This window comes from Muscardinus avellanarius (assembly GCF_963383645.1).
Source record: "Muscardinus avellanarius genome assembly, chromosome: 15".
In the NCBI taxonomy this organism is placed as follows: Eukaryota; Metazoa; Chordata; class Mammalia; order Rodentia; family Gliridae; genus Muscardinus; species Muscardinus avellanarius.
In genome coordinates, this window is record NC_137801.1 from 23,023,267 (window position 1) to 23,050,758 (window position 27,492).

Consider the following 27,492-nt stretch of genomic DNA (forward strand, 5'->3'; position numbering starts at 1 on the left):
GGTCAAAGACCTAGACCAAAGACAGCCACAAGAGGGCAGAGCGCTGAGAACAGCGGCCCCACGTGAACATGCCTGCTACCTCCCTTCCTCAGGGTGAATTCCTGTGAAATGTCTGCCCCAAGGAGAGTGAGGAGGCAGGTGACCAGGACTGTGACCCTGCTGCAGTCAGAGCTGAGGAGAGTCCCACAGAGAAGGGTTTCCAGGGCAGGAGAGAGGTATCATGGCACAGCCGGTAGCCACCTGCAGGGAGGCCCCGGGTGTCCTTAGCAGGAGGGCAGGGCCTCTTCTTCCCAAAGTTGAGGTCAGTGCCTCCCACTCAGAGGTCCCCGAATTTCCATGTGTGCTCAGCCAGGTTGGTGGTTTCTAAGAGGCTGCATGGGACAAGGTAAAACCTCAGTGGAGAAAGAAAGAGACAAACAGACAAGAATGAGCTCAAGCAGGGCTGGCTGCAATACTGAAAATAAATGGGGTTGTAGCCGCTACACCTGGTCTCAGTTAGAGACAGCAGTGGCCTTGTTGGGGTGCCAAAGATGTTGGGGTGAGTGTTCGGCTCAGGAACTCGGGGTCTGCAGGGTCCTTGGATAACGTGGTGGAAAAGAATTTCAGCACGCGCCAGTTAGAGACATAGACAGAGGTTTATTGGGAAAAGGGGAGGAAATACACATTCAAGAGAGAATGTGGGCCCCTCATGATGAGGAAGGCATTTTGGGGAATTCAGGGTCCTCTTCTTATAGGGAACTTTCATGAGGGGTGGGCTAGAGAAGGTCTGTGAGGATGAGCTCAGTCGGGTAGTCCCGAGGCGGTTTATGGTGGGCAGGTGGTCTGGCAGCCTTAGGGTGGATGAGCTCAGTCCAGTAGTCCCGAGGCTCTTCCTGATGGTCTGGTGGTCTGGTCAGCCTCAGAGTGGATGATCTTGGGTTGATTGGGGTCCTCATTAGTTGATTGACGGATAAGCTAGGATATCCTAAATTATAGGTTTTCTCAGAGATATTGTTAATTCTAGGATCTACAGGTTTCCCAGGAATTTATGATAGTCAGGCCTGGGAAAAAGAACGGGTTTTTGGACAAGAGGCAGAAGCACTTCAGCTCCAGGTTCTTATATCAAATTTATATTTTTACTTTTTCTTCCTGTCTGTCTCCTTTCTACCTACTTATTCCTTCTATCCTACATCAGCCTCACATCATGTTGTGAGGACTTAGAAAACGAAGCTGGTGAATCATACAACAGGTTGGTGAGCCACACCCGGGGGAGCAGCCTGCAGAAATGAGGCAATCGATCTAACTTCAGACAGTTCAACTATCTGGGCCCCCAGGATTATGATGCAAATACAATATTCTGCTAAAAGTTGCTCTCTGAAGCTATGGGAAAATCCAGCCATTGTCCTGTTTCTTCCTACTAGTGACAGGCCTGCATTCTCTTGTTCGATGTTGATGCCCCATGTTTGATGGCTGCTATTGAACATGGACCCCTTAGGACCCTTAGGACCTGCTTAAGACACCTTATTTGTCCTAAGTGTTTCAGAGATCTGTCCAGTGCACCTGTGTTAAAGATGGAAGCTTCAGGTCAGAGACGGAGAGTTTCACTCATGGTAGACTTTGTCAATGTGTGTTCCGTGGAACATTGACTCCATCCTAGAGGGGAAAATCTTGTGCTTTGGGGGAATTATAATCTACTAAAGCCTTCCTCTGGGGAAACCACATGCCTTTTAACATATTAAAGGCTCTGAGAAGCTCTGTGCATATATATATATATATATATATATATATATATATATATATATATATATGCATATATACTATATATGTGCTTAAGTTTTGTTTAACCCAGCATTTCCCTTAATCTCATAATTCTTTCTATGTTTGTATACCTAACGATGTTCCCTGGGAAAGGTTCATGTAGTAGATTGATCTGAAAATAAGCAAACTTTTATGCTGGGCGTGGTGGCACACGCTTGTAATCCCTGCACTTGGGAGGCTGAGACAGGAGGATTACACAGCTTCGAAGCCAGCCTCAGCTACTTAGTGATGCTATCAGCAACTTAGTGAGACCCTGTTTTCAAATAAAATATATATTTTTAAAAAATAGGTCTGGGAGGATAGCCCGGAGGTAGAAAGCCTCTGGGTTGCACCACAAGTACCACAAAAAAAGGAAAGTTTTTTGAGCCATTGAAGCTTCTAGAAGGGGAATAGTATGTAACTAATAATTCCAGGTAAATTAGGAGTGCAGCCTGCCTCTCTTCTACCAGGGACACAGAGGGGAAAGAGTGGGCCTTATGTAGTTAGCTGAGAAGTGCACCCTGGATTCTTGGGGAAGGGTGGCCATGAGCAGGACCAGCAGAGGGCGTTTGGCTGTGTATATTTCCAAGGCCCCTTGAACCTTGGGAGTCATGCACCAGGGGACAGTTCCAGCTTTAGCTAGCTCACCAGGCTGGAGGTCTTTAGAGAAGGGCTTCTCCTCTGCTGACTTGTTTGAGATTGCTCAATAGGCCAGAATAAAATGTATTTACCAAAAAGTGCATTTCTTTTTTTTAAATTTTTTATTGGTGCACTGTATTCATACATCATAGTGGGATACAAACTTTTGTAGACATACATGCACACATCACCCAGTCAGCCCCCACCTGATCCCCACCCCATTTCCTCCCCATCCCTCCTTCCCATACTTGGCTTAGTGGTTGACATCTAGTATTATATCAATTTATCCAAAATTAAAAATGATAATCTCACATAACAGTTTCATTTGTCTGATACCAAGCTCTTGATAACTTCAAGATAACATTTCAATATTTCTTTTTGCTTTCTTCCTTACCAGAGAATATTTTTTCTTTTTTTTTTTAGGTGAAACTATCATATATTTATATATTTATTTTTCAGAAAAAAATCTATCCTAATATGGAATATGGACTCTAGATACCCAAAACGATCTCGAAAAAGAACAAAGCTAGAAGATATATATTTTCTGATTTCAAACCATATAAAGCTACAATAATTGAAACAGTGTAGTACTGTTCTAAAGGCAGATATATAAACCATTGGAGTTAAATAAAAGCCTAGAGATACATTCTTCCATATATTGTCAAGTTATTTTTGACAAGGTTTCCACGAACATTTGGTGGTGGAAATACTAATCTTTTAACTAAATATTGTTGAAAAATAATAATTACATGAAAAAGAATAAAATTGGTCCCTTACCTAATCCCATATACAAATATTAACTCAAAATAGATAAAAGACCTAAATATAAATCTTAAGATTATAAACTTTTAGAAGAAAATCTGGGTCATAAAACCTCACAACATTGAAATTGGCAGTGATTTCTTGGATATGATTTCAATGGCACAGGCAACAGAAGAGTATACAAACTCCCTTAAAAAAAATATTGTATACCCAAAGACAATGTAAACAGAGTTAAAAGTTACTGATAGAATGGGATAAAATATTTCCAAATGCTATATCCGAAGGTATATTAATATTCCAACTAGAAATCCTAAAAATTAACAACAATAAAAGCAAACAATACAATTTAGAGATAGGTAAAAGACTAACATACATAATCAATCTCCACAGATAACCAATCTTAGTTGTCTGTTGGATGGAAAATCTTGTTTCTATGGTTCTGGTGTGTGTTACCTATTTCTTCTTTGTAGTTAATCTCTTTGAATATTTTCTCTAGTGCTGGTTTTGAAGACATAAATTCCTTCAGTTTCTGTTTGTCATGGAAGCTTCTTATTTCTCCATCTAATTTGATAGAAAGTTTTGCTGGGTAGGAAATTTTTGGCTGGAAGTTGTTTTCTTTCAGAGTTTGGAATATGTTACTCCAAGCCCTTCTGGCTCTCGTGATTTGGTTTGGGAAGTCTGGAGTGATTCTAATTGGTTTGCCTCTGAATGTCACTTGGCTCTTTGTTTTTGTTGCCTTTAAGATTCTCTGCTTGGCTTCCACATTGGTCATTTTGACAATTATGTGGTGTGGGTATCCTCTTCTCCGATCCTGTCTAAAGGGTGTTCTATAAGTTTCCTGGACCTGTGTATCGACCTCTTGCTCTATGTTTGGAAAATTTTCTCCTATTACTTCCTTGAAGAGATTGTTGATCCCTTTGGTTTCACCTTCATTTCCCTCCTCTATTCCAATTATTCTTAGGTTAGCTTTCTTAAAATGGGCCCATATTTCTTCAATGTCAGATTCCTGCTGTCGGATATTTTTTTCTAGACTAGAAACTATGCATTCATTTTTGGATTGATCATCTTCTAGGAGCAAGATTCTATTCTCCATGTGGTCTAATCGGTTGTTTGTACTTTGAATTGAGGCCTTTACTTCATTAATTGCATCCTTTATCTCTTTTTGGCTCTCTCTGAATTCTTTTCGAAACACCTCTATTATTTCTACAGTTATTTTCCTGATTTGATCTTCTAGAAATCTCTGAATTTCTGTTTTATCAGGTTCTGATGTTGTGGGGTTGTGGGCATTCATTGTTCCATTGTTATTCCTCTTTCCCATGATTTCGGAAGTTTGTGCCTTTTCTGGGTTCTTCCCTTGGGTCACTATGACTTCACTTAAGGTGCTCTGGATCTCGAGTCTGTGGTATCTCAGACCCCACTACTCCTTTACTGGGTTGTATCACAGAGTCTCCGACCCAGGGAGTCGATAGAGGCTGCTTTAGACTATGGGGGGTGCCAGGTTGGGCGTTCTCCTATGGTGTGATATCTCTGCCACCGCCACTCCCCCACTGGGTCAAGTCCCTGGGAGTGTAGTACTGGGATTTCTCCTCTGGGGCCACAATTTGACTCACTGTTGTTGAGTATGCAGATGGAGCTGTAGTGGACTCAGTGAATTCGCTGTTGCTGCCGCCGGTGACAATATGGAGCCGCTGTCACGCCCTCGGCCGTGAGACTGGCGTATTTCCTCTTTGGTTTTGAGCTCTGCTCTGAGTCCCTGCAGCGTGTGCTTGTGCTGAGCTCAGCCACTGGGAGCTTTAGATGCTCCTTGCGCCGAAAAATCCCGCCTGGCTGTTCCTCAGCGGCTCACCTCGGCTTGCTGTAGCCATCCGGTGAACTTGCTGCTGCCGCCAGCAGTAAGGCACTGCTGCCGCGTCCTCAGGCGTGAGGCCGGTGTATCTCCTCTGTGGCTCTGAGCTCCGTTCTGAGTCCCCTTCCTCTCTGGAGGCTGGTGATTTTTTTGTTTCTCTGGTGATGGTGTTTTCTGGCTATGAAAGGCGCTGATTTTGTGGTAATGGAGATTGGTTGTTAGCGGGGCTCTTAAGCCCCACTTTTCTCTCTTTTTTTGTTGTTAAGAGTTCAATCTCAATTACTGGAGCTTCTTCAGTAAACATTATTGAGCATCTGCTCTGTCTCCCTGTGGTGAGAGCAGATGAGCAGAGCCCAGCCATTGAGGTCACTGCGTCATATAAATTCCATCCCTGAGTGGTCTAAGGAAGACTAGCTGTTTGACAGGATCCATTTCCTGTTGTAGTTCTGATTGAATAGCTCTTCTCCATATTTATTTGGATAGGTGTCTTTTTCCCTCGTAGACATTTTTACTCTAGAATGGCATCCGGGAGAGGTTTTCTTAGCCTTTGACCTTGGTCTGCCCACCGCACTTGTTTCAGCAGCAAGACGCCTTTAAACTAGAAATTACAGTAGAACGTGCTCAGTGTGTTTTGTGTCTGTGTCTGTTTCTCTGCTTATGTTTATATATGTTTATTGAAGGGAAAGGGGGGCAGAGTTAGAACGTAGTGATTGGAGCCGGGCATGGTGGCTCACGCTTGTAATCCCAGTGCTTGGGAGGCTGAGACAGGAGGATCGCAGTTTGCAGACAGCCTCAGCAACTTAGTGAGGCTCTCCAAAACTTAGTGAGACCTTGTTTCCAAATAAAGAATAAAAAAATAGGGCTGGGGGTATAGCTCGGGGGTAGAAGGCCCCTGGATTCTATCCCCAGTATCTCAAAGGAAAAAAAAGTGATTGGAGGCAATGTATGGATTTCTAATTTCCTTTCAAATGTAAGATGTTCTGTTTCATTGCCTTTGCTCCAAATAAAGAAGGATCAGGAACTTTTGCACCGTTGTAGAAGAACCAGAAGCACTAACAAATGGGCAAGCACTGGCCAACCTAGGTTCAGACAGCTGATGAGAAGGGGGAGAGAGGCCTGAGGGCAGCAGCAGGGCAGAGCTTGCTCCACATCTGCCCCCCTCACCCAGCCCCCTGGGTGCTTGCTGAGCCTGTGGCCTGCCTAGTATGAGAAAAAGTCAGCTTCATTCCAAGCATTCCTTGAATAAAAAACAGCTATGATTGGTTGATTTGTGGCCTGTCCTTTAGAAGTCTCTACTGGTGGGCTGGACCCTAAGGCTGTAAGGCTGTGCTCTTAAATTTTACTGGCCTGGAATAACAATGCTGGGGTGGAGAAAAGAGGCACAGAAGAAAAATAACAATAAATAAACTGAAGATACTCTGCACATTGAGCAGTTTTAGTCAATAGAAAGACTTCCTGCACATGCTTGTAATTCCAGCGCTTGGGAGGCTGAGACAGGAGGATTGCACAAGTTCGAAGCCAGCCTCAGCTACTTAGTGAGGCTCTCAGCAACTTAGTGAGACCCTGTTTCCAAATAAAGTATAAAAATAGGTCTGGGAGTGTAGCCTGGAGATAGAAAAGCCCCTGGGTTCCACCCCCAGTACCATAAAAAAAGAAAGAAAACAAATACTTCTTGCCTCTTGCATGTTGTGCTCAACTTAAGCACGTGAAAGTGAATGAACTCTTAGAGCATGTCTTGAAGTTAGAAGAAATTTGATGGGGTGGAGAGAGGTCATCCTCTGACCCTCCCAGTGGAATTTACCTGACACTGGGCAGAGAAGAGCTTATCTGTGTTCTAAAGGTTTCCAGCTCAGGCTGGGTTCTAGTTACCTTTAGGAACTTAGCTAACCTCTGCGCGCCTCTGTTTTCTACTCTGTCCAGTGGAGGCAGGCACGTCTACCTCACAAGTTTTTGGGAGAGGAGCGAGAACTCATGCAGGGAATCTAGTCCCCATAGGACCCATGGTATACCCCGCACTAAAGGCTCTCCCTCCTGTGTTGGTGAAAAGAAACAACTCTCTTGCCTTCTAGTCCTGGATTTAGAGGGAAACCAACCCACTGGTGAATTTAAGGTTCTCTCAGGATGGCTTAAATACAGAGATGCATCTGGTACACCTAGCAGGTGCTGATGGGCACAGAGGGGCGGGCGCCTCTTTTGCAAAGCTTGTGCATTAACTCAGTCTCTGCATCACTGGCTTCTCACCTCCTGCAGTTCAGGCGGGGATGGTTCCCTGGACAACGTGACCACCTTACCTAGTAAGTAACTCCCAAGGGCTAGAATGTGTCCCCTCATTCCATGTGCCTCCCAGCCAAGAAAGGGAGGAATGGCATCTCCCTCTGGGCCACCATTCAAGCAGGTGGGTGCGGAAGCCGTAGACAGGCAGCTGGAGGGAGTGGAATGAGCACTGGATTTGGAGCTTAGAGACCTGGGTCCAAGCCTGACCCTCCATGTGCCTCTAGGGTGACCTAGGGCAAGCTACCACACATGAGCCTTAGTTTTTTTTCATATGGCCCAGGAGTGCTGAGACAGATGAGACAGAAACCCTTCACTGCGCCATGAGTTGTATAAAAATACTTTTCAAGTGAGGCGCTCTTGCTGCCGTGGCCCCCCTGTCACCCAGGCATTTCATCTGTCACCCAAGCGTTTCATCTCAGAGGGGCCCCCGCTTCTATGGGGCACTCACAACCTCCCTGCCCATCCCCAGGAAATGTGAGGGTGATGATACAGCCCGTGGTGAGGGCTCTAGGCAAGAAGAGACCTCCTGGCCTGAGCTCTCTGTGCCCTGCCCACCTTCCTCTTCCAGATATCCTCCGGGAGTTTAACAGAAACCTCACAGGCTACGCGGTGGGCACCGGAGATGCCAACGACACAAATGCCTTCCTCAACCTGGCTGTTCCTGGAGCAAAGGCTGGGTACGGCACTGGGGGTCAAAGTGGGCGTCGAGGCACATGGTCTCCCCGTGATCACAGTGCTCATCTGTTCAGCAACAACTGATTTCAGAGGCCCGGGCCACTCATCCTGTAGCCATAGCAAGGAGGCTAAAGGGCTGCGGCCTTGGGAAGCGCTCCTGCAGCGCTCGCCCAGATCCTGGCCTGGCTTTCCTGTGCAGCATCTTCTAAGAACTGGACTAACTGGCCAACTTAGCCACTTTTACAACTTACCCTGGCCTAATGATGCTAGAGAGGTCTGTTCTCTTCAGAGCCTCGTGAGTGGCAATTCCCCAAAACATCCAGTCCGGGAGGCCTCTAAGCAATATGTCCTCTCCCTCAGAAAGTGGAGATGCCCAGGGGCTGCTGACGCAGAAGAGCTGCTGGGCCTTGTGGGATGGTCTCTAAACGGGGCCTTCACCCAGCTCCTGGAGGCCCCAGAAGCCTGGGGATCCTGCCCCTGGCAGCTTCTGACTCAGCCATTAGAGCCTCTGCCACACTCCCTGGGTGTTGTGCGTGGCCCCCAGACATGCCCAGCCAGCCTGGGGAGGCTCCTCCTGGTAATAGGAACTGCTTAGGACAGACAGTCCCACCACTGTGTCCCAGGAGGTCACATGCTGTGATCTGTCACTTAGGGCTGATAAAAGAGAGACTCAAATGCCTGAATCCTATTCCCCCCATGACTTAGAAACTTAGGCACATACAGAATATGTACCTTCTCTCCGCCTCTTTCTAGAACAAGCATCTAGATAGGTTCACAAGAATAGCATAACATAGACTTAATAGGAGAGGAAAACGCACAGCTACTGGGGGAAACAAAGAGAAAGCAGCTGTGTCAGTGTGAGCATTTTTATAGTTATTAGGAGTGAGCATCAAACTCTCAGCTTCCTGGCAGTCGGGGAAGAGAAAGCATGCCAAGATGTTTATAGGTCTAATTGCAGGATCTATAGCAGTCTTTCAAAAGAGATGAATGGTTTCTTATCATGTGATTCTAGAGGACATTTGCATGTCAAGCCCTAGAAAGAAGATCATGAGCATGAGAGTTATTGGAAGTAACTCTGACTACACCTTTAGGAAAAACACATCATTGGCCTTTCAAAAGGTTGTTGGAATAACTCTCTAGAAGAGGCAAGTAGCTTCTGGTCTCTGAGCCTCAGGGTCTCTGCCAGCTCATGCAGTGAGGATGATATCAGGAAACCTCTAGGCCTCTTAGGAGGACAATATATATATATATATATATATATATATATATATATATACACACACACACACACACACACACACACACACACACGCACACACACACACACACAGTCATTGGTCCAGGACAAAAGAACTGATTTTCCCTTTCTCAGGGAACTTGTGAGCCAAGTCCAGATTCTGGTGCAGAGGATGAAAGATGATCAGGTAAGTCCAATTTATGGTTATAAACATTATAAACATTAATTTTCTCCCCCACTAAAGTCCCCAAACAGAATAACCTGTCATGAAAAGCAGTGAGCCCCTCTCACCAGAGGCATCCGAGCAGAGGCAGGGAGGTTCCCTGTCCTGTGCTCTCTAGAGGACGTTACATCAATGGGGAAATGACTGTCGCTGGTCACAGAGACCTTGATAGTCCCTCCCGATGCACAAATCTGTGATCTACCATTAATCCTCTAAAATTCCTTCACCTCTGAGATTCTGGTCCTATTATTTCAAGTGGGCAAAGAAATCACAGATAGGTTGAGTGGATTTCCTAGAGCTGTGATATTTTCACTTCTTTGTTTCTTTGTTTCACTTCTTTGTTTCACTTCTTTGTTTCTGGAAAATCATCAAATGTTTTCCTTACTCTGCGTAGAGAGTCAATTTCCGTGAAGACTGGAAGGTCATCACAGTGCAGATCGGAGCCAGTGATTTATGTGACCACTGCACGGATTCGGTAATGGGGCAGGGGCAGGCCTGCTCCTTGATCCTACAGTGACCAGTAGGCCATGGAAATCCTCTAAGGAGAACCCCTAGAACCCACCCTAGGACTATCCAGGCACATGCTTGTGTGCACGCGCTCACGTGCACGCGCACGCGTACTCTCCGTAACCCACAGCCCCTTCCTGGCGCCATCTTTACACCCTAGGTGGTCAGGTGGAAGATGCATGGTGCATCTCCTCTATCTTCAACCGCTTGAGAACTCAGGAGAAATCGTAGACCTCAAGTAGTTGGGAGAGGGCACTCCACTCTCTGCTCCCAAACTAAAGCTCTGGCTGAAGGTTCCGGGTTTCTGGCTGGCCCCCTCTTTGACAACCATGGGTGGTCAGCTGTGAGCTAGTCAGTTGGAGGTCACAGGGAGACTCTGACCTTGGGGATGGAGCCGGAAGGGAGGCCCACAGCTGCCCACACTGCCCTCTGTCCAAACCAGCAATTCCTTTTCCTCCCTCTGGTCTCTTTCCAGAATTTGTATTCTGCAGCCAATTTTTTTGACCATCTCCGCAATGCCTTGGACATCCTGCACAGGGAGGTGGGTAAGAGCTCCCACAGCTGGTACCACTGCAGCATGGTGGAGGTGAAGGTTTGCAGGGGAAAGAATGATAGAAGTCTCCTTCCCCTGGAGAAGAGAGCCAAGGGCTTGGGCTCCTTCCCTGTCCCGAGGCTGAGGTCTACTCCCAAACAAGCCTGTTTCCATTTGGAATCAATCCAGAAGTTAGAAGAAATGAAAGCAACGTGTCCCTCCATCCCTCCCAGGCATTCCTTGGAGACAGCACCCACATGGCACCAGGCTGGGCACTGCCTTTTGAGCCACGGGGTGTGTCTAGAGCAACCCCTGTCTGGTTCTGCACCCAGCCTGCTGTCATCCCCTGCAAGGAGGGAGCATTCTGACCACTGGGCGTTCTGCGGGGTGCTGAGACCCTGTGCCTTCTCCGTAGCAGAGTTAGGTCTGATTGGGCTAGCAGGAGCTGGCAAGGACAATGGCCAGGCAAACAGGGCACCTATCTTACCAAATTTAAAACTAAGGTGTTTGGGCTCACTAAATGGCACCTGGACAGAGCTGAACTCTGAGCCTTTATTGTTCTGCTATAGGCAGTTCAGGTTGCAGCCATGCGGTTCTGTAAAGCATGGCCTGTAGTGTCCAAGTGTGCAGATTCCTCCTTGGAGCCCCACCCAGGGATGAACTGAGCTGGAGATCTAAAAAGACCAGTAGCCAACTCCTACTTCTCAGGGCCCATGGCAGCCGGAGGAAAAGGCCCTGTAGCCCCTTCTCATCAGCAGCTTTGCTTATAGGTGCCTAGAGCTCTGGTCAACCTCGTGGATTTCATGGACCCCAGCGTCGTGCGGCAGGTGTTCCTGGGGAACCCAGACAAGTGCCCTGTGCAGCAGGCCAGGTAGGCAGGCGCCGGCTGTCAGGCTGGAGATGCCCTCACCCCTGGCCTGGCCCACATGCAAGGATGATGCATCAGGGTCTTTGTGACTTGGTTTGTCGATGTGTGCATGTCTGTAAAAGGGGAGTTTCCCCTTTCTTGGAGGTCAGAGCCTTGACCCCACTGCCCTTACCAATCCCAAGGTGCCAGGTAGGAACTCTTGTGATACCAGGAGTGTGTGCAGTGGGGACTGGTATGCAAGAAACAGTATAGCCCAGACTATGAGAGAGGTGACCCATAGGGAGGTATGCATATGTGATCAAAACCAACGGAGTACAGAGAAGAAACACACAGGTGAGTTGCCTTATGGGTAGACGAGAACAGAAAGGGACCCAAGGGAACTTCAGATCAGGCGAGCCTTGCTACTTAAGCTGAGTGATCTGTACATGGGATGTTTTCACTATTTTTCATTCCTTATACATACATTTACTGATTTAACAAATCACACAGAACATACTGTGCACGGGGCACTGAGTGCTGTAGAAATAAGGACAATCCCTGCCAGGTGTGGTGGCGCATGCTTGTAATCCCTGAGCTTGGGAAACTCAGAAGGATCACACAGGTCCAAAGCCACCCTCAGCTACTTAGTGAGGCTCTCAGCAACTTAGTGAGACCCTGTTTCCAAATAAAATATAACATAGGTCTGGGAAGATAGCCCGGAGGTAGAAAAGCCCCTGAGTTCCACACCCAGTACCACCAAAGAAAAAAATAAGAACAATCCCTGACTTGGGATTTATGACTTTATGATGGTACAAAAGCCATCCCCATTAAGTAGCAACCGTACTGTAATCTTGACTTTGATCTCTTCCCGGTTGGTGGTGTGGAGCACCTGTTCTCAGGTGTTGCTGGATGGTGGCAGCGATTCTGGCCCCCAGTCAACCCAGGATCATAAGTGGACATGCCCCACACCCTACCGCGTTCAGCATCGCTAAGCCGTGATGTTAGGCAGGGCAGGCGTAGTAATCGCACTTTGACTTCAGATATTTTCAACTCACCATGGACTTCTAAGTGGAGGAGTGCCATTAATCTTTCTTTTAACACTAAATACATATCTATGTGAACTATCAGAAAACAAAAGGGGTCTGTGTGGCACTGAAGAGGGTGTGTGAGGTTGTGAGCCCCAAACACCTGCTCCAATGCCACAGGATACACTTTTGTTTTACTTTTAATTAAATAATTAAAAGTGCACTCGTAACCACCTAAACTCTTTTGATCAGCGTAATCTGTTGCAGGCCCAGCACCTGTGGTCCAGTCCTTGAACTGTGAGAACGTGGGCTCATTCAAACACCAGCTTCCTGGGCTAGGAGTGTGGCTCAGTGGTAGAGCACTTGCCTAGCCTGCACGAAGCCCAGGGTTCAATCCCCAGCACTGAAGGAAAAATAGAGGAGAAAATTCAAACACCAGCTTCCTGCTGGGCCCTTTCTCTAGTCCCCCTAAAACCTGCAACTGAGCAGGTACCTTGGAGTCTCAAGACACCTTTGCTCCTAAACCAGGGCTCGAGTGAGCCTGGGCCGACTCTGGACTCTCCTGTCTCCCCGTCTCTGTGCAGCCTTTTGTGCAACTGTGTCCTGACCCTGCGGGAGAACTCCCAGGAGCTGGCCGCACTGGAGGCCCTCGCCCGGGCCTATCAGGTGAGACTCACTCTATGACCACAAGCTGGGGCAGAGCCCAGGAAGGGGAGAATTTCTGGGGAGAGTTGTTCAGGGCTTGATGGGAGACATCAGCCACCCCAGACCCCTTCCTCTGCCACACCTGGCTGAGCATCATTCCAGTGGCACCCAGGTGACAAGACTGTCATGGCCCATGGCCCTACATGCCCCTGAGACCACCAGGACCTTCTTACCCCCAGCTCTCCCTCACTCTTCCCACTCCTAGGCAGGCCACAAAAAAAGGTGGCTACAGGCCTGGGTCCCTGGTATTCCTGGGGTACTCCCTGTCTAGCCCTTCAGAGAGTGCAGATCACTTAAATCCCAAACCCAAATGTGAGGAACCCCAATCTCCAGAAAGGGATTTGCCATCACATGAGTTTCTGTTCTCAAGGGATGGGCTGAGTCAGCTCCCCTGTCCAGGGAGATGGGGGCAGGGACATTGCCCACACCACACACACCTCACCCTTACCGTGTGTGTGTGTGTGTGTGTGTGTGTGTGTGTGTGTCTCCAGGGCAGCATACGAGACCTGGTGGAGTCTGGCCGCTACGACACACAGGAGGACTTCGCCGTGGTGCTACAACCCTTCTTCCACCACGTCCAGCTCCCTGTCCTGGAGGTACGCTCCTTGCCGCCACTGCAGGCTCAGGGGGCAGCCTATGTGGACACCCTTAGAGGACAGTCAAGGCAGAGACGCCACATGCTTCTCCAGGCTTGTGGATGAAGTGGGAAAGACCCAGAGAGCTCTCCAGAAACCGTTCTGACAGGCCTTTGAACGTCTGAGCCGTGCTCCCTGAGGCAGCCTGGTGCCAGAGTCCCCAGAGCAACTGAGAACGGCCTCGACCGCCCTGAACACCCACCACACACCAGGCGCTGTGCTTCCCTTAGATAAAACCACCCTGCCTGCCCCTGGGGGGATTCTCATCCCCCTGTAACAGAGGGGCAGAGATGTGTAGCCTTCCCCAAGTCAGACAGGATATAAGGGACAGAGAAGCAAGATGCAAAGATATCTAAGTCCACATCCTTAACTTTCTGCTGTCTCTCGGAGAGTTATAAGAGACAGTTCTATCATCTCCTCCCCCAACCGTGTCTCTGCCTGGCTCTTCCAATAGATGAGATCTGTGAGTGAGGTAAGGGTTCCACCCACAGGGCCTCTTGTAACTGGAGAGAAGCCAAAAGAGAACGGCTTTGTGCTCACTAGTGCCCCAGAGAGAAGAGCTGGAGCCAGGCGGCAGCCTGCAGTGGTGCCCGCCTTGCCCAGGCCTGTCCAGGGCTCGGCTCCCTCCTCCCTGCTGCGACCACCCGGAGCAGTGAGCCCACACCAGGTCGTAGCCTTTCTCACCCAGCTGGTCAAGACTCCCCAGAGACTGGAAGCTCATGCCCTCACCCATGGCTCGGGCCAGGACATGGTATAAATGCGTCCAAAAATAAATGTAGAACTTTTTTTTAAAGTCGAGGGAAAATTGTGGAGCCAGAAATGGGGTGAGACTTGGGATCACTCACAGCTAGTCAGCCCAGGGATTGCTCTCATCTGCTTAAGCGGAGCAGGCCCTAGAAGGATGACAACCTGGAGCACTCCCAGGAGGAGGAGGGCACTGTGACATCAGTCCCAGTTTAGCCAGTAGATGATGGCTCCCTGTAACCCAAAAGGGTCTTGAGGAAGTGTATTTTTTTTTCTTTCAGGATGGGCGTCTAGATACATCCTTCTTTGCCCCAGACTGTATCCACCCAAATCAGAAATTCCATTCCCAGCTCGCCAGAGCCCTTTGGGTCAATATGGTAAGATAAGAGTGTGTCCCTGGAACTCTAATCTAGCACCAGCTCCTATAGGAAGGGGCCAGGCCCAGCTTCCACTACACAATGTCTTCTGTGTTCAGAACTGTCGAAACAGGTGCTCTCTTCATAAAAGCCAGGCAGAAACTCCACGGTTATTCAACATTTTCCATGTGCCAGCACCTGTGCTAAGCGGTTTAAGCCATGTGATTTCATTTAGCCCCTCCGTTGCCCTGCAAGAGAAGCTGAATCCCAGGGGAGCTGAGGGTCTTGCTCGGGCAAGACCAGGAGCGGACTTCAGGCCCCTGAAATGAAGTTCTGAGCCTTCTCCACTGCAGGAGGCCACCAGGGAATGTCTACTTCCATGGGGACAAATAAATACATCTCTCTCTCTTTTCTTCCCTGATCAGCTTGAACCACTGGGAAGTAAAACAGACATCCTGGACCTGGCAGCAGATATCCCCCTGTCCTGCCCGACCCAGGTATGAGGCAGGCCTGCTTTGCTCCTCTGTAAAAACCAGAGCTCGGAACTGCCTTTGCGTGTGTCCCTAAGCCTGGCTTCCTGTTTGCCTGAGCTGGTGCAGGACAGGCAGGAAGGCGTGGGAGCAGCGGGCCCATGCAGAGGGAGTTGACCAAGAGCCATAGGGGGTTTTTAAGAAGGGGAACAGAAGCCAGGAGGAGAGTATGAAGGCTTGATTTGACAGTGGTGTTTGGAGTAGACAGGAACATCTGGCTGCAGATAGGAGGGCCCAGCAAGGGCCCAAGCAGGCTCAGAAGCAGCCATCAGAGAGCATAGAGCCTGAAGGGGGCTTCTGACAAGAAGCAGCAAAGGGGAGAGGCGAGCTGTGTGGAGGAGGACGGAGGAGGGCGGAGGAGGATCAGCCTCCTGCGATCTGCGAGGATCAGCTTGGAGCTCCTTTTAAGGAGGGATAAGTAAGCGGTTGTTAACTTGATTTTAGGCCTAGGGTGGGGGCAGGTTCACATTCCCATTGCCTTCAGCTCCAGTTTCTAGGTCCTGTCTTATGGCTTTCTAACCAAATAAGGCCAAGGCCAGAGAGCCCTCAGTGGCAATAAAAGCACAGGGTCTGACCTAAGCCAGAGGCTGCACCAACCTCTCTCATTCACCCAGCTGCTCAGGGCCTGGGAGCGGGCCTGCAGCTCCCCCATGTGTCTGCCGGGTCTCCTGAGGCGGGGGCACCCCTGCCCAAGCTCGCTGGGACATATTACCAGCCTCACCAGGAGAGCCAGAATGGCAGGAAGGAGGAGACAGGAATTAACAAGAGTGGTAGCAGAGGCCTCGGTTGCTCAGAAAAAAGGCTAGAGGAAGATCATAGAGGAACCAGTGCCACACAGATACAGAGGGTCAGCCGGACGAGGTCCCCAGGAGCCAGGAGTCAGCCCTTTAAATGCCAGATCCTGAAGATGTCTGGGCTCCTGGAGAGGGGTCAGGGCAACTTGGGTAGTGGAACATTTGAGGATCCAAGCAATAAGTCATATTACAAGTATTAATATCTTGAACAAGCTAGATAGCCATATTGAATATCAGCCATGAAAGGCCCTCTCCAAGCTGCCCACTCCCTTTCCATCAAACAGTAAAAGTAATAATGTACACCAAGCAACCACTGTTTGCTCTTTCTCCTAACAAACATAAGTGCCAATGTGGAGCCTAGACATAGGATCAGGGAAATCCCTGCCACCATGGAAACGTCTGCTACTATTTGCCTCACACCTGGAAGGGAGCCCCAAATGGGCGATGCTCCAGCACCCAACATCTTGAGCTACAATGGGCTCAGCCTCTCCCTTTTGGACAGAGCCCCCACTGAGCCATTTGGAGAGCCAACCTAGCCTCTTTGAGCCAGCAGAAGCTCCGCCCAGGAGAAGCGGTTGCTAAGCAACCCTGGAGCCCATTCCAAAGGGGTCCATCTGTTGGCCAGTCCTGGGCACTGTGCTCAGGTTCCATCTGCTCCCTCCCATGTGCCTCGAAGCCCTGCAAAAGTCCACCAACATCTCAGCGTGAGCTGATAGGGGCCAGGCAGCACATATTTTCATCCTAGCAATGTTTAAACATAGAAGTAACAGGCAGAATGCAGGGGAGGAGGTGGCCAAGACGAATGCGTGTGCTGAGGAGCATCTCCAGCCTCCTCCCTTCTCCTCCCTCAGCCCCAGACACCCTGCTAGTACATTCTACCCTGCCAGGTAGGGTGGCTAACAGCGCTCCACAGATTTCTGTTGTATTTTTAGGTTGGATGAATTACTTTATAGCCAACTTTAGATTTGTTCTGTGGTCTCTATTTTTCCCTCTCTGCCTTAATTGGCTTTCTGCCCACTTCTTTCTTAACCCCAGGGCAGCTGGCTAAACCATCTGTAAGATCAGCTGCATCCTTTTTCAGCTTTTATTCTTCTGTTTTATGTATGCATATATGTACAAATGTATGTATGTGTCTACTTATTTATTTTGGTACTGGGGACAGAACTACTCCTAGCCCTTTTTATTTTTTATTTTGAAATAGTTACAGCAAATTGCCGAGGCTGACCTCGAACCTGTGATTCTCCTGTCTCAGTCTCCTAAGCACTGGGATTCCAGGTGTGCACCACCGTGCCTAGCTGCTTTTATTCTTCTTGATCTGTCTTGTCAAAGATAACTCCTTCCTCTTGAAACTGATTTCTCCCTTGGCTCGAGGACGCAAAACCACCTTGATTTTTGTTTTTCTGGCTGTTGCTCTTATCTCTTTTAATGACCCCTTTTCTTTACTAATCCTAGAAATGTAGACCTCCCCAACATTCCTGTCTCAGTCCTGCTCTCTTTTCTCTTCACATTCCTTCACTCTGTGACTTATCCATTTCCAGGATTTCCCGTTTAATTTTAACACATCATTTCCCTCAATCTGTGTCTTCATTTCTTTTTTCCCCAAACTCCAATTCTGTATTTCCAGTCCTTAAAACACATGTATGGTCAGGGAACCAAAAAAATGGAGAACCAGGAAGAAAAAGGAGGAAGGATGGGGAAGGGCCTGAAAAGATGTCCTGCGCCTCATCCTATCTCGTATCATGAGAAAAGAAAAAGTTGTTCATTGAATTCCCTTAAACCTTACTGGTTAGCAGCTTTCTGTTTTGGATTACCTATGGAGACACTGGTGTGTGTGTGTGTGTGTGTGTGTGTGTGTGTGTGTGTGTGTGTGTGTTACACCTCCAGGCTACACCCCCAGACCTATTTAAATTTTATTTGGAAATTGGGTCTCACTAAATTGCAGAGGGCCTCACTAAGTTGCTGAGGCTGGCTTTGAACCTACGATCCTCCTGCATCAGCCTCCCAATTATTGAGATTACAAGCGAGCACCTACTCACCCAGCCCACTGTTATCTTTTTAATGCTCAGAGCTTCTAAACCTCCTAATCCTGCCCTAACCCTACCTCTACCTCAAACCCAACAGTCAGTCAAAGCATAATTTTTTGAGCAAGGAAAGCCTACATAGGAAATAAATGTCTTCCCAAACCCTCTGCTCCTTGGCACTTATCATTATGCCAGTTATTGCAGCCACCCTCTCCAAAGAGACTCTTCCCAGTGCACCTCCCGCCTGTCCCTCTTGCCGTTCATCACAGCGTGTGCGAGGTTATCTTCTCCTGCATCCTGTCATAAAGCTGCAGGGAATTAGAGGACCTTAGGATTGGCTTTAGCAATCTGTTGATACCTACCTACCTCCCCCCCCCCTCTCATATAGTAACTGAGTTCTTCTCCTACATCCCTCCCAAGGCACCCCTGCCTCTGCTTACCCTTCCACGCTCTCCTGAGGCATGCTTATCAAACGGCCATGTTGACGGGGCTACCCAGCAGCAGGTTGTGCCATCAGTGTAGGTAAAGAGCCAGCATGTTCTGAAAAGAATGGAATGGAACTGGACAGAAAACCTAGGGGCGCCCCATGGAAGACTGTTATGCCTCCTTTGGCCTCCAGCCCCCGCCCCCTGCAGGCCCTCAACCCTTTATTTCTTGCAGCCCTGCCACATGGGGGCATCTCTCCTTGGAATGTGGCCCCTTTTGAGTTGGCAACTGTGTGCTCTTGTTTGATCTTAGAAACGCGGCAGGAAGAGCAGCACTGCTCCTTCTCTGTGGCCTCTGACCCCTTGTCTCAGCCGCTGGCACAAACAGGTGCTTGTCCCAGCTCTGCACAGTTGAAACTAGACAGATTACTTGTGCTGGCCTTCAGTCGACCTCTTCTGATACCTGTGTGCTCCAAACCCAATCCTCCAGAGCCAGTCAGACCCTGTGGAATCCCCGTTCCACCAGACCTGGCCCACTCCAGGCCTCAAACTGCTCAGACCCATGCACTTGCATATGCAACAAGTGGTTAATAAAACAAAACAAAAAAAGCCCTGGGCGCCGGGCACCTGAACCTGTTCTAGAGGTTCCTGTCCTGGCCTGGGTCCTCCTGCATTCCAGCACCTCCTAGACCTCTGCTCCCTACAGTGCTGTCTCCTCTCCCCCAACCATGCATCCTATTGTTAAATACACATGACTGACAGGCCCCCCCAAAGGGCAGTGTGCGTCTGGCCATCTGCTTCTTCCTGAGCTGGTCACCCTGGGACTAGTGCTCCAGCCCCTGGACCCTGAGCCCAGGCAGTGCTCCTTCATGGAGGGAGAATCATAATTAAAACTTTCACCTCCTCCCCCCAGTCTTGGTTTTGGGAGGACCTGTCCCCAGGGCTTTCAGTAGTTCCTCAGCAATGACTGCACTTATCGGATCTGCTGTTCTTAAATGCTTTGTCACCTCTCTGTCCTTGCCCACATTCTGGTGCCTGAACCCCGCTCTGAACACAGGAGCTGCTGCGTGTGTGTGGGTCACTTCTTTATACAATGCTTCCAGACAGTCCTCCCCCGAGGTGACTGTTCAGGGGACACCAGCATACTGAGCCAGGATCCTCTCGTTAGCCATGCAGACATGCAGTCGCCAGCTCTCTTCTGTCCTTCACGGTTGCAGACATCTGGGGCACACTCCTGCCCTTGGCCCCGAGTGCTTCTCCCTAAAAGGCTGTCCTCTGGCCGGCACTGCAGATAGGAATGCATGACTCCAAGAAGAGGAGAGGTTCCTCTGAAGCCCGGGAGGGAGGGTCTGGGCTGGGGGCCAAGAGCTTTGTGTATATAGACTTTGTCCTCCAAACGGACCCTCTTTGTCTGACCAACAGGGTCCTCAGTTGGCCTGGCTCTGAGTGAGGACTGGAGCCAGACAAGAGGCCTGTCATGGCAGGGCTGGACCCAGACCCAGCTCTGCATTCATGATTGACTCTGTTACCTGGGACAGGTCCCTGCCCCATGTGCTGCACCTCCGTTGTTTCTCATCAGTAAAATGGGGACTTTGGAGGATTGCAAAGCCAAGATGTTTACTATGGCAGGCAGGGACATGACTGTGCACACAGGGTCAGGTAGGAGACAAGAGGAAGTGGTTATGAACAGAACTAAGAAAGTGGGTCCCCTCGGAGGGGATTTAGAGCCTCCTCCTCCCTCTCCCTTTTCTCCCTACCTCACTCCCTCCTTCATCAGCCAAAACAAATTATAACATCTCCTGCTTGGATTCAGCCCAGTTTTCAACCCCTGGAGTTGATTTTATAAGGATTTTTTTCAACATTCCGGTTTTTCTTTCTTATTTCCATTTTACTTCCAAATTCCCAGACCCTCTTCCCTACTCCACAGGCACATTTTGTGTGCCCCTGGCCGCTGGCCCGAGTTGCTGTTTCCTGACCTGGCCTTACTGACTGGACCCGGCTTCAGTCCCGTTTCTGCGTTTCCTCCCTGGCTGGCTTTGCCTGTTTCTCTGTCCACTTCTGTCTTCCGTCTTTGGTTAACCCCTCACCTGCAACTGGGTGCACTTGGAGTCCTGACTGGGCTTGTGTGAAAACCGATTGTGAAATAGATAGGTGGGTAAGAAATGAAGAGAATGTTGCAAAAGAACAAAACAAGAAAAGAAAGAAGAGACCAAAAAAAAAAAAAAAAGGAAGCCAACCTAAAGAGGATAAAACACGTAATTCAAAGGAGGCAGAAATATAAAAGTGACTGATAATAAAAATATATTGATAATCACAACACTTCCTGGAGAAGAAAAAAGGCTCAACTATGAATCCTTTGCCATAGGAATTACAAAGAAGAGCAAGTGAGTCTGAGGATTAGGGAGCTGTTCAATTGCTAGAGTGAAGACAAAAACCTGGAGCCCAGACTGGGCTAGGTGTGGAACCCTTTCTAAGCCATTTATTGGGCACCCTTTGCCAACCTGTTGTGTAAAACCCTGCAGTGTTTATACCGCTCTACTTACACGCAGAAGAACCACGTTAAATAGAGGGCTGACGCTGAGTTCTGAAGCAACCTTTGGTCTGTCTGACAACTCTTCGTGTGATTTCTTTTCTCTCTTAGGATAAGCCCTTCCTGAGGACTCCCCGGAACAGTAACTACACATACCCCACCAGGCCTGCCATTGAGGTAACCCCTGGTTCACATCTGTCTCTCAGACACAGCCATTTCCACTTGCCAGGGTCCGGGGCGTGGTGCAGTCTCAGGGTGTTAGCTTAAGCAGAAGTGTGCCCTTCTGACATACTGGGAATTGGAATGTACCAAAAAGGTTCCCGAGCCCCAGAGCCCCAGGATTGTCCTGACATGTTCTCAAGTTGCCTGCCTGACGTCACAGCCAACCAGAAGCGCCTGTATGAATGCGTTCTTTGACCTTGGCAATCCTGTGCTCACCCACATCATTTCTGTGCAGGCAGCTCAGCCTTTCACGGGGTGAAGGGAGGCTGTGGGGGTGATGCCACACTCTCTGAAGGTGGAAGCCAAGTAAGAAGAGCTCTCTTGGTGTCAGGGGCGAGGCCCAGCAGGAAGCTGACGCATATCCACAGGGACCCCCCCATCCCGGGGGCTTGGCTGAGCCAAGTCAGTTGCTCCAGCTCTGAGCACTCAGAGCCTGTGATCTTAGGGACTGCAACTCTTAAAGATGGCCGGCAGGATCCTGGACCACACCAAGCCTTGCAAGCTACCAGTTTTGGTTTCATCCCCAAGGTTTCAGACCCATGTCGCACCAGTCTTACCCTAGGGGCTGGTGGGATTCAGAGGAGTAACAAACATGGTTCTGACCCGAGGGAGTCAGAGTCCAATAGAAATTCTACACTTCCTGAGCATCTACTATGCACCAGATGCCAGTTCAGAGAGTTCCAGGAGGAGACAGACAGATGGGTCCCAGCTCTCATGAAGTTTACGATCTGCTGAGGGAGGCATCCAGTAAATTGCTTAAAATGATCATTTCAGAGAGTGAAAATGTCTCCGAGGACAGTGCTCTGAGAAAGAGCTGGGCCAGAGGAAGGGTGGAAAATCCAGGTGCGTCATACAGGCTGGGCCTCTGTGAGGAGGGAGATTTGAACAGATGTGTGTGAGAAGAAAAGATGCCAGCTGTGTGAAGAGCCAGAAACAGAGTGCCAAGCAGAGGCACCAGGGGGCACAGAGGCTCGGAAGCAGGCCTGTGTTGGGGAGAGGAAGAGGAAGGTCCACGTGGTTGGGAGTGGTGGGGAGTGAGGTGGAGAGGTGGGAGGTGAGATAAGAGAGGTGCTCGGGCCAGGCTGTGCACAGTCGAATCCCTCCGAATGTTGGGTTTCACATGAAGAGGTAGGAAGCCTTTGGAGGTTTTAGGAGTTGGTGGCAGGGTCTCGCTCAAGTGTTTAAGAGGTCTCCCTGACTGCTGGGTGAGGAATGGATTGGAGGTCAGTGATGGGAGACAGGCCTCTCTTTTTTGTAGTACTAGAGACTGAACCCAGGTGCATTCTATCACTGAGCTAAACCCTCAGCACTATTTCTTATTCTTTATTTTGAAACAGGGTCTTACTATGTTGCAGAGGACCTCACTAAGTAGTTGAGGCTGGCCTTAAATCTGTGATCCTCCTTATCTTAGCCTCCCAAGTACTGTGATTACAAGTGTGGACCACACCCAGCGAAGGGATAGGCCTCTTATAAGCCATCCAAAGAGTTGAGATTGACCTCTATGGAGTTACTGGAGAACTGTCAAATGCTAAGCCCTGGGGTAAAATCAATAACAGCCTCATTGCTGGGGTTGTGCTGTCTCGAGCTGGGTTTTCTCCAGCTTACTTTAGCCAGATGGAGTCACGTCCTGTTTGTACCAGTGGCCAAATTCTATCTTAACATGTCAACTCTATTTAGTCAATCAGGCACTTACTTCTTTATTCCACATTTACTTACTGAATGCTGAAATGGAGCCAGTACTATGCTGAGTTCTGAGTAGACTCTGGTGAGCAGACTGAGCCCGGGCCTGCCCTCCTGTACCTTCATTTTCATATATCTTTTCTTTTGCAGTGGGGAGAATTAAAAACCCAGGCCTTGCCACTTAAAGTAGCCACAGATAGGCCACATCAGTATCACTGGGGGTTTGTTAGGAATGCAGAGTCCTGGGCAGGAGCCCATCAGAAGCTTTAACTTCACAAGATTCCCAGGGGATGGGGATGCGTTGGTTTGGGATGGGAAATGCGGGTTCTTTTCTTATGACAGACAAACGTGCTCAAGTTCCAGTCTGTGTTGTTAAACTACAGGGAATGTGTGGCTCTGACTTCCCAGCTATCAGAGATATTTCTAAGGTGCTGACAGCTGGGTAACTTTTTTTATTTTAATTGAGTTTTCTATGAGTATTTGTCATCTGCACACAGGCCTTTTCTTGATTTCATTAGAGCTTCCTTCCAAAGAGAAGAAGAAATCCATCAGTGCAGCGAATTGAGCACTCCCTTGGAAAAAACTAAATTCCACTGGATTAGGCAAATAATACTGGAGAGAAGTTGTGTTTTCACTCTCTGGTGAAAGGGACATTTTAACAGGGCTTGTGTTCATCATCATCTGACCAAACAGATGAGCTTAGCTTTCAGAGCCTCTGCTGGTGACTGCTCGACAGTCAGTCATCTGTGAGTGGAGCCCTGCCGCACACTTAGCATGCAGCTATGTAGGGATTTAGAAAGAGATTCGGTTCTCCACCAGCTTTCTGGCCCTAGTAATTTCTCTGCCCTCTACTTCCCCTCTTCTCTCTACCAGCACCTGGAAAATGTGCTCTGTGTTACACAGAAAAGGAAAGTGACCAAACATATTTAAAGTCACCATGTGTTACCGTTGTGTCACTGTGGTCAAAATGCCTGACAAGAACAACTTGGACGAGGAAAGCGTTATTTGGCTCTTAAGATTTCAGAGGTTCAGTTCAGAGTTGGCTGGCTCCAAGGCAGAAACATCATGAAGCAGAGGAAAGCTTCTCATTGCAGTGGGAAGTGGAGGGGGAGGGGAAGGAAAGGACCTGGACGATGTTCTCAAGGCCACACACCTCCAGTGACCCGCCTCCTCTAGCAACGCCCTATCTTGAACCTTACCGCACCGGAGACCAGGTTTCAACACATGAGCTTTTGGGGGTCTACTCCTGATCCAAACCATAACATGTAGGCAATCATCAGGTACCAGCAATGAATAACTCTTAACTATGCAAAAAGATAGGCAGGTATATAGAGAAAACACAGGAAACCAAGAGCTTTGCAATCATTTTTGTTTTCCTAAAACTATTTTAACTTATGATTGGTTTAGAGCCTAGCGCTGTAACTACTGTCAATTGGTTTAATGTCAACAACACCAGAGCACATCTGGAATTTCTTGTATTAAGCACCCAAACCCTGTGTTTTTTGGGGAGAACACCTGTAGTAAGAAGCCACGGTTTTCTCCCTGGCTTTGGGGCTGCCTTCAAGAGTGTAGCTAAGTTGGGATGGGAAGGCGTGGAGTGCACATGTCGTGCACGCACCGTGAGCGGTATGTGGAGAAACCCAATGCTCTCCTCCAGTTTCCCTCTCAGCCTACACCTAACAGCCCTCACCCCCCTGACCTCCTCCAGTGACGTATTTCTAACCTCTACCAAAAAATCCCTAGTTGTTTTTTCTGGGCGGCTGCTTGCTACGCAGTGACTGTTGGCCGTGTGCTTCCTCCCTTTGATTTAGAACTGGGGCAGTGACTTCCTGTGTACGGAGCTGAGTTCTTCCAAAAGCGTGCCCACCTCAGGTGAGTGAAAACATTACCACTCCCTGCAGCGAAGGGCCCTGTGAAGTGTGGGGCTGGGTGGGAGACCTCGCAGATGTACCCTGAGGCTTTGAAAAGGCCTTGCGGATTCTCATGCAGAGTATATCTGGAAAGCCGGGGAAGCTGGCCTCCCCCATGGCTGGGATCCCATGTGGAGGTGCCCAGGCCTCTTCTCCAAACCATACTTCTCGTCTCTTGTAGTCCCAGTGGCAGCCCCAGGCCTCCTTGCACGGCAAGGCAGGCCCCTTCTGGGGTGGAGTCTGCCAGCTTTGTGACCTTGCAGCTAGAACTTTCCTGAGCCACTAGTGTGCCCTGGGCTCCTGTCAGGATGGGTGAAAGCCATCAAAACCGTGAAAATAATTTCCATGGACAGAAATACATGCTATGGGGGATTATGGGACTGAGGCAGAGTCATAGCCCCTGGTAGAGTTCCCACTTTGAAAGGCAGATTTCCCATCCCCCTCCCAATCATCTTCCTTTTTGCCTGGTTCTCCTAGTACATAAGCTCCGACCAGCAGACATCAAGGTGGTGGCCGCCCTGGGTGACTCGATGACTGTGAGTACTGGGCCCCTGGGAGCCCAGCCAGGCTCCTTCCCGTGCAGCTGGCTCTCTCAGCTCTGGCTCTGTGGTCGGCACTGAGTCCCTTACCATGGGAGGGCTGGCTGTGCCAGGCACCAAAGCATGCACACTGCCCCTCCACCATCCCTGTTCTCACTCAAACTCCACCTTCTCCTCGAGGACCCCTCCACCCCCAGGAGAAGCCATTCCTCTGGCCCCACTGCTCCCAGGCATTCCATGGGTGCGACTGCACCTGTCCAAAGCATCTGACTCATCCTCATGAACCCAGATCCAAAGAGTGGTAGGTCGTGCCCTGCCCTATGCTGCAGCCCACTTAAGGATGCATTCCTTGGGGCAGAGGGAGCCCACCTCCAGCACATGGCACAGTCACTAACTGAATGGACTTAGCCAACTATCCAGCCATTGCTGTGTGCACCATGCTCTATCTGCAATTCTGAAAGAAAAGAAGCACAGGACTCGGGGCCCCTGGCTAGGACTAGAAACAGACACATTCCTAAGGTGACATGCAGAACTTTCAAAATAGAGTGTGATGAGAGTATTTCTGTGGAAACGAAACCATCCCCGTGTGTGTATGAATATGTTATCTTGCTGGTGCAAACATAGGCGAGCCTCAGGAGGCACTTACCAAGCTCATAACCCTGAGTTCGTGCTGGTGGGGTGTGGGTGTGGGTGCAAGGGAGGGGGCGTGGAATTGTGGCAGGGGTGAGATTCTTAAGGTGGGAGTAGATTATTCGTTTTTTAAACATCTATTCATTGCTTCACTGGTTGTGGTGAGCATGTGTTACTTTTATAAGTTTCAACGAGGAGTTCCCTTTGGTCTTTCATTTAAGACAGAGCATAGAGAGAAAGCTTTATTGAGAAGGTGGGAACTGACGGACATCTCTGAGGATGCTGGAGAGGAGGGTGTCCCGCACTTCAGGAAGGGTGGAGTGTGGCCCACGACCCTCATGCTTGGGAAACAGTGACCGCCGAGTGTGCTTAGACATAGAGGCTTGTGTGGCTGGGGAAGGAGGGAGCCACTGAGGGGAAGGAAAGCAGACACCAGATTACAGTGTCCACGTCAGTGTCGGAGCCTGGCCTTGACCCTGAGGGTGAGGGAGATGCGCTGAAGGATGGGGTGGTGTGGAGAGAGATGCGCTCAAAGCAGCGGGTGGCAGCCCTGCTGGTGGAAGATAATGGAGACTAGAGATGGCGAGGTCCAGCAGAGGCCAAAAGTGCTGTCCGTGGCAGGGAGAGGAGCATCTCCACCAGCAATATGACAGAGAGAGCAAACACAAGGGACCGATACTAGGAAGATTTGGCGGGGGAGAAGAGTCCACAGGTCTTGCTTGCTGGCTGCTGGTAGAGATCTGGGGAGAAGAATACATCAATCCAGAGCTTCTGGATTGGAAGAGCCAGTGGCATTTTCACCAGAGCAAATCTGGGCCCCAGTTGCTCCCCTGGACCAGAAGGGCCTCTCCCAGTGCCCGTGGCCTGCACCCCAGCCTGGCAGCATTCTGGAAGCTTCTCTTTGCTTTTCACAGACAGCGATGGGAGCTCAATCGAGTAACTCCAGTGACCTGCTCACCTCCTGGAGGGGGCTCTCCTGGAGGTGAGGATGTTCTTGGCTTGTTCTCTATTGGCAGTGTTCCCTAGCAAGGTGTGAGGAGGGTGTTTTCCTCTTACTCCCCCTCCCCAGGGGCAAGTTTTGGGTCTTCAGGGACCAGGGCTGAGACCCAAGGAGATTCGGTGCTGTTGTGTGAGCCCGGGGGGTGATGGAGTGACACTCAGGGGCAGGATCTCTGGTTCTGACACGTGTGTCAGGGTGATTTTAACAGCGCTGCTTGATCTTCCCCAGCATTGGCGGAGATGGGGCTTTGGAGACCCACACCACGCTGCCCAGTAAGTAGCCAACATGGAGAAGCACTGCAGACAAGGTTATCTGCAGGGAGGAACATCAGCAGCCCTGGGAAGGCTCGAACCTCCTGCCTGCACTGGGGCCCGAGACTGCAAGCCCAGCTCAGTTCCCAGGGCTCCTGCCTCCCCTCACCCCGCTCT

The 27,492-nt window shown here is 49.4% G+C and overlaps 1 protein-coding gene across 1 annotated transcript in view; it reads left to right on the plus strand.

Moving 5' to 3' along the window:
• Positions 1–27,492, plus strand: part of LOC308273938 (phospholipase B1, membrane-associated-like) — a gene marked incomplete at both ends in the record, with an annotated part of 181,166 nt that overhangs the window by 85,074 nt on the left and 68,600 nt on the right. The window contains 15 exons of the mRNA XM_080711345.1: positions 7,274–7,317; positions 7,866–7,974; positions 9,345–9,396; positions 9,827–9,907; positions 10,415–10,480; positions 11,242–11,342; positions 12,928–13,009; positions 13,540–13,644; positions 14,709–14,804; positions 15,209–15,280; positions 21,195–21,260; positions 24,797–24,857; positions 25,373–25,431; positions 26,979–27,046; positions 27,293–27,336. Of these exons, the coding sequence (XP_080567471.1) occupies positions 7,274–7,317; positions 7,866–7,974; positions 9,345–9,396; positions 9,827–9,907; positions 10,415–10,480; positions 11,242–11,342; positions 12,928–13,009; positions 13,540–13,644; positions 14,709–14,804; positions 15,209–15,280; positions 21,195–21,260; positions 24,797–24,857; positions 25,373–25,431; positions 26,979–27,046; positions 27,293–27,336 (1,106 nt within the window). The remainder of the gene's footprint in view (positions 1–7,273; positions 7,318–7,865; positions 7,975–9,344; positions 9,397–9,826; positions 9,908–10,414; positions 10,481–11,241; positions 11,343–12,927; positions 13,010–13,539; positions 13,645–14,708; positions 14,805–15,208; positions 15,281–21,194; positions 21,261–24,796; positions 24,858–25,372; positions 25,432–26,978; positions 27,047–27,292; positions 27,337–27,492) is intronic.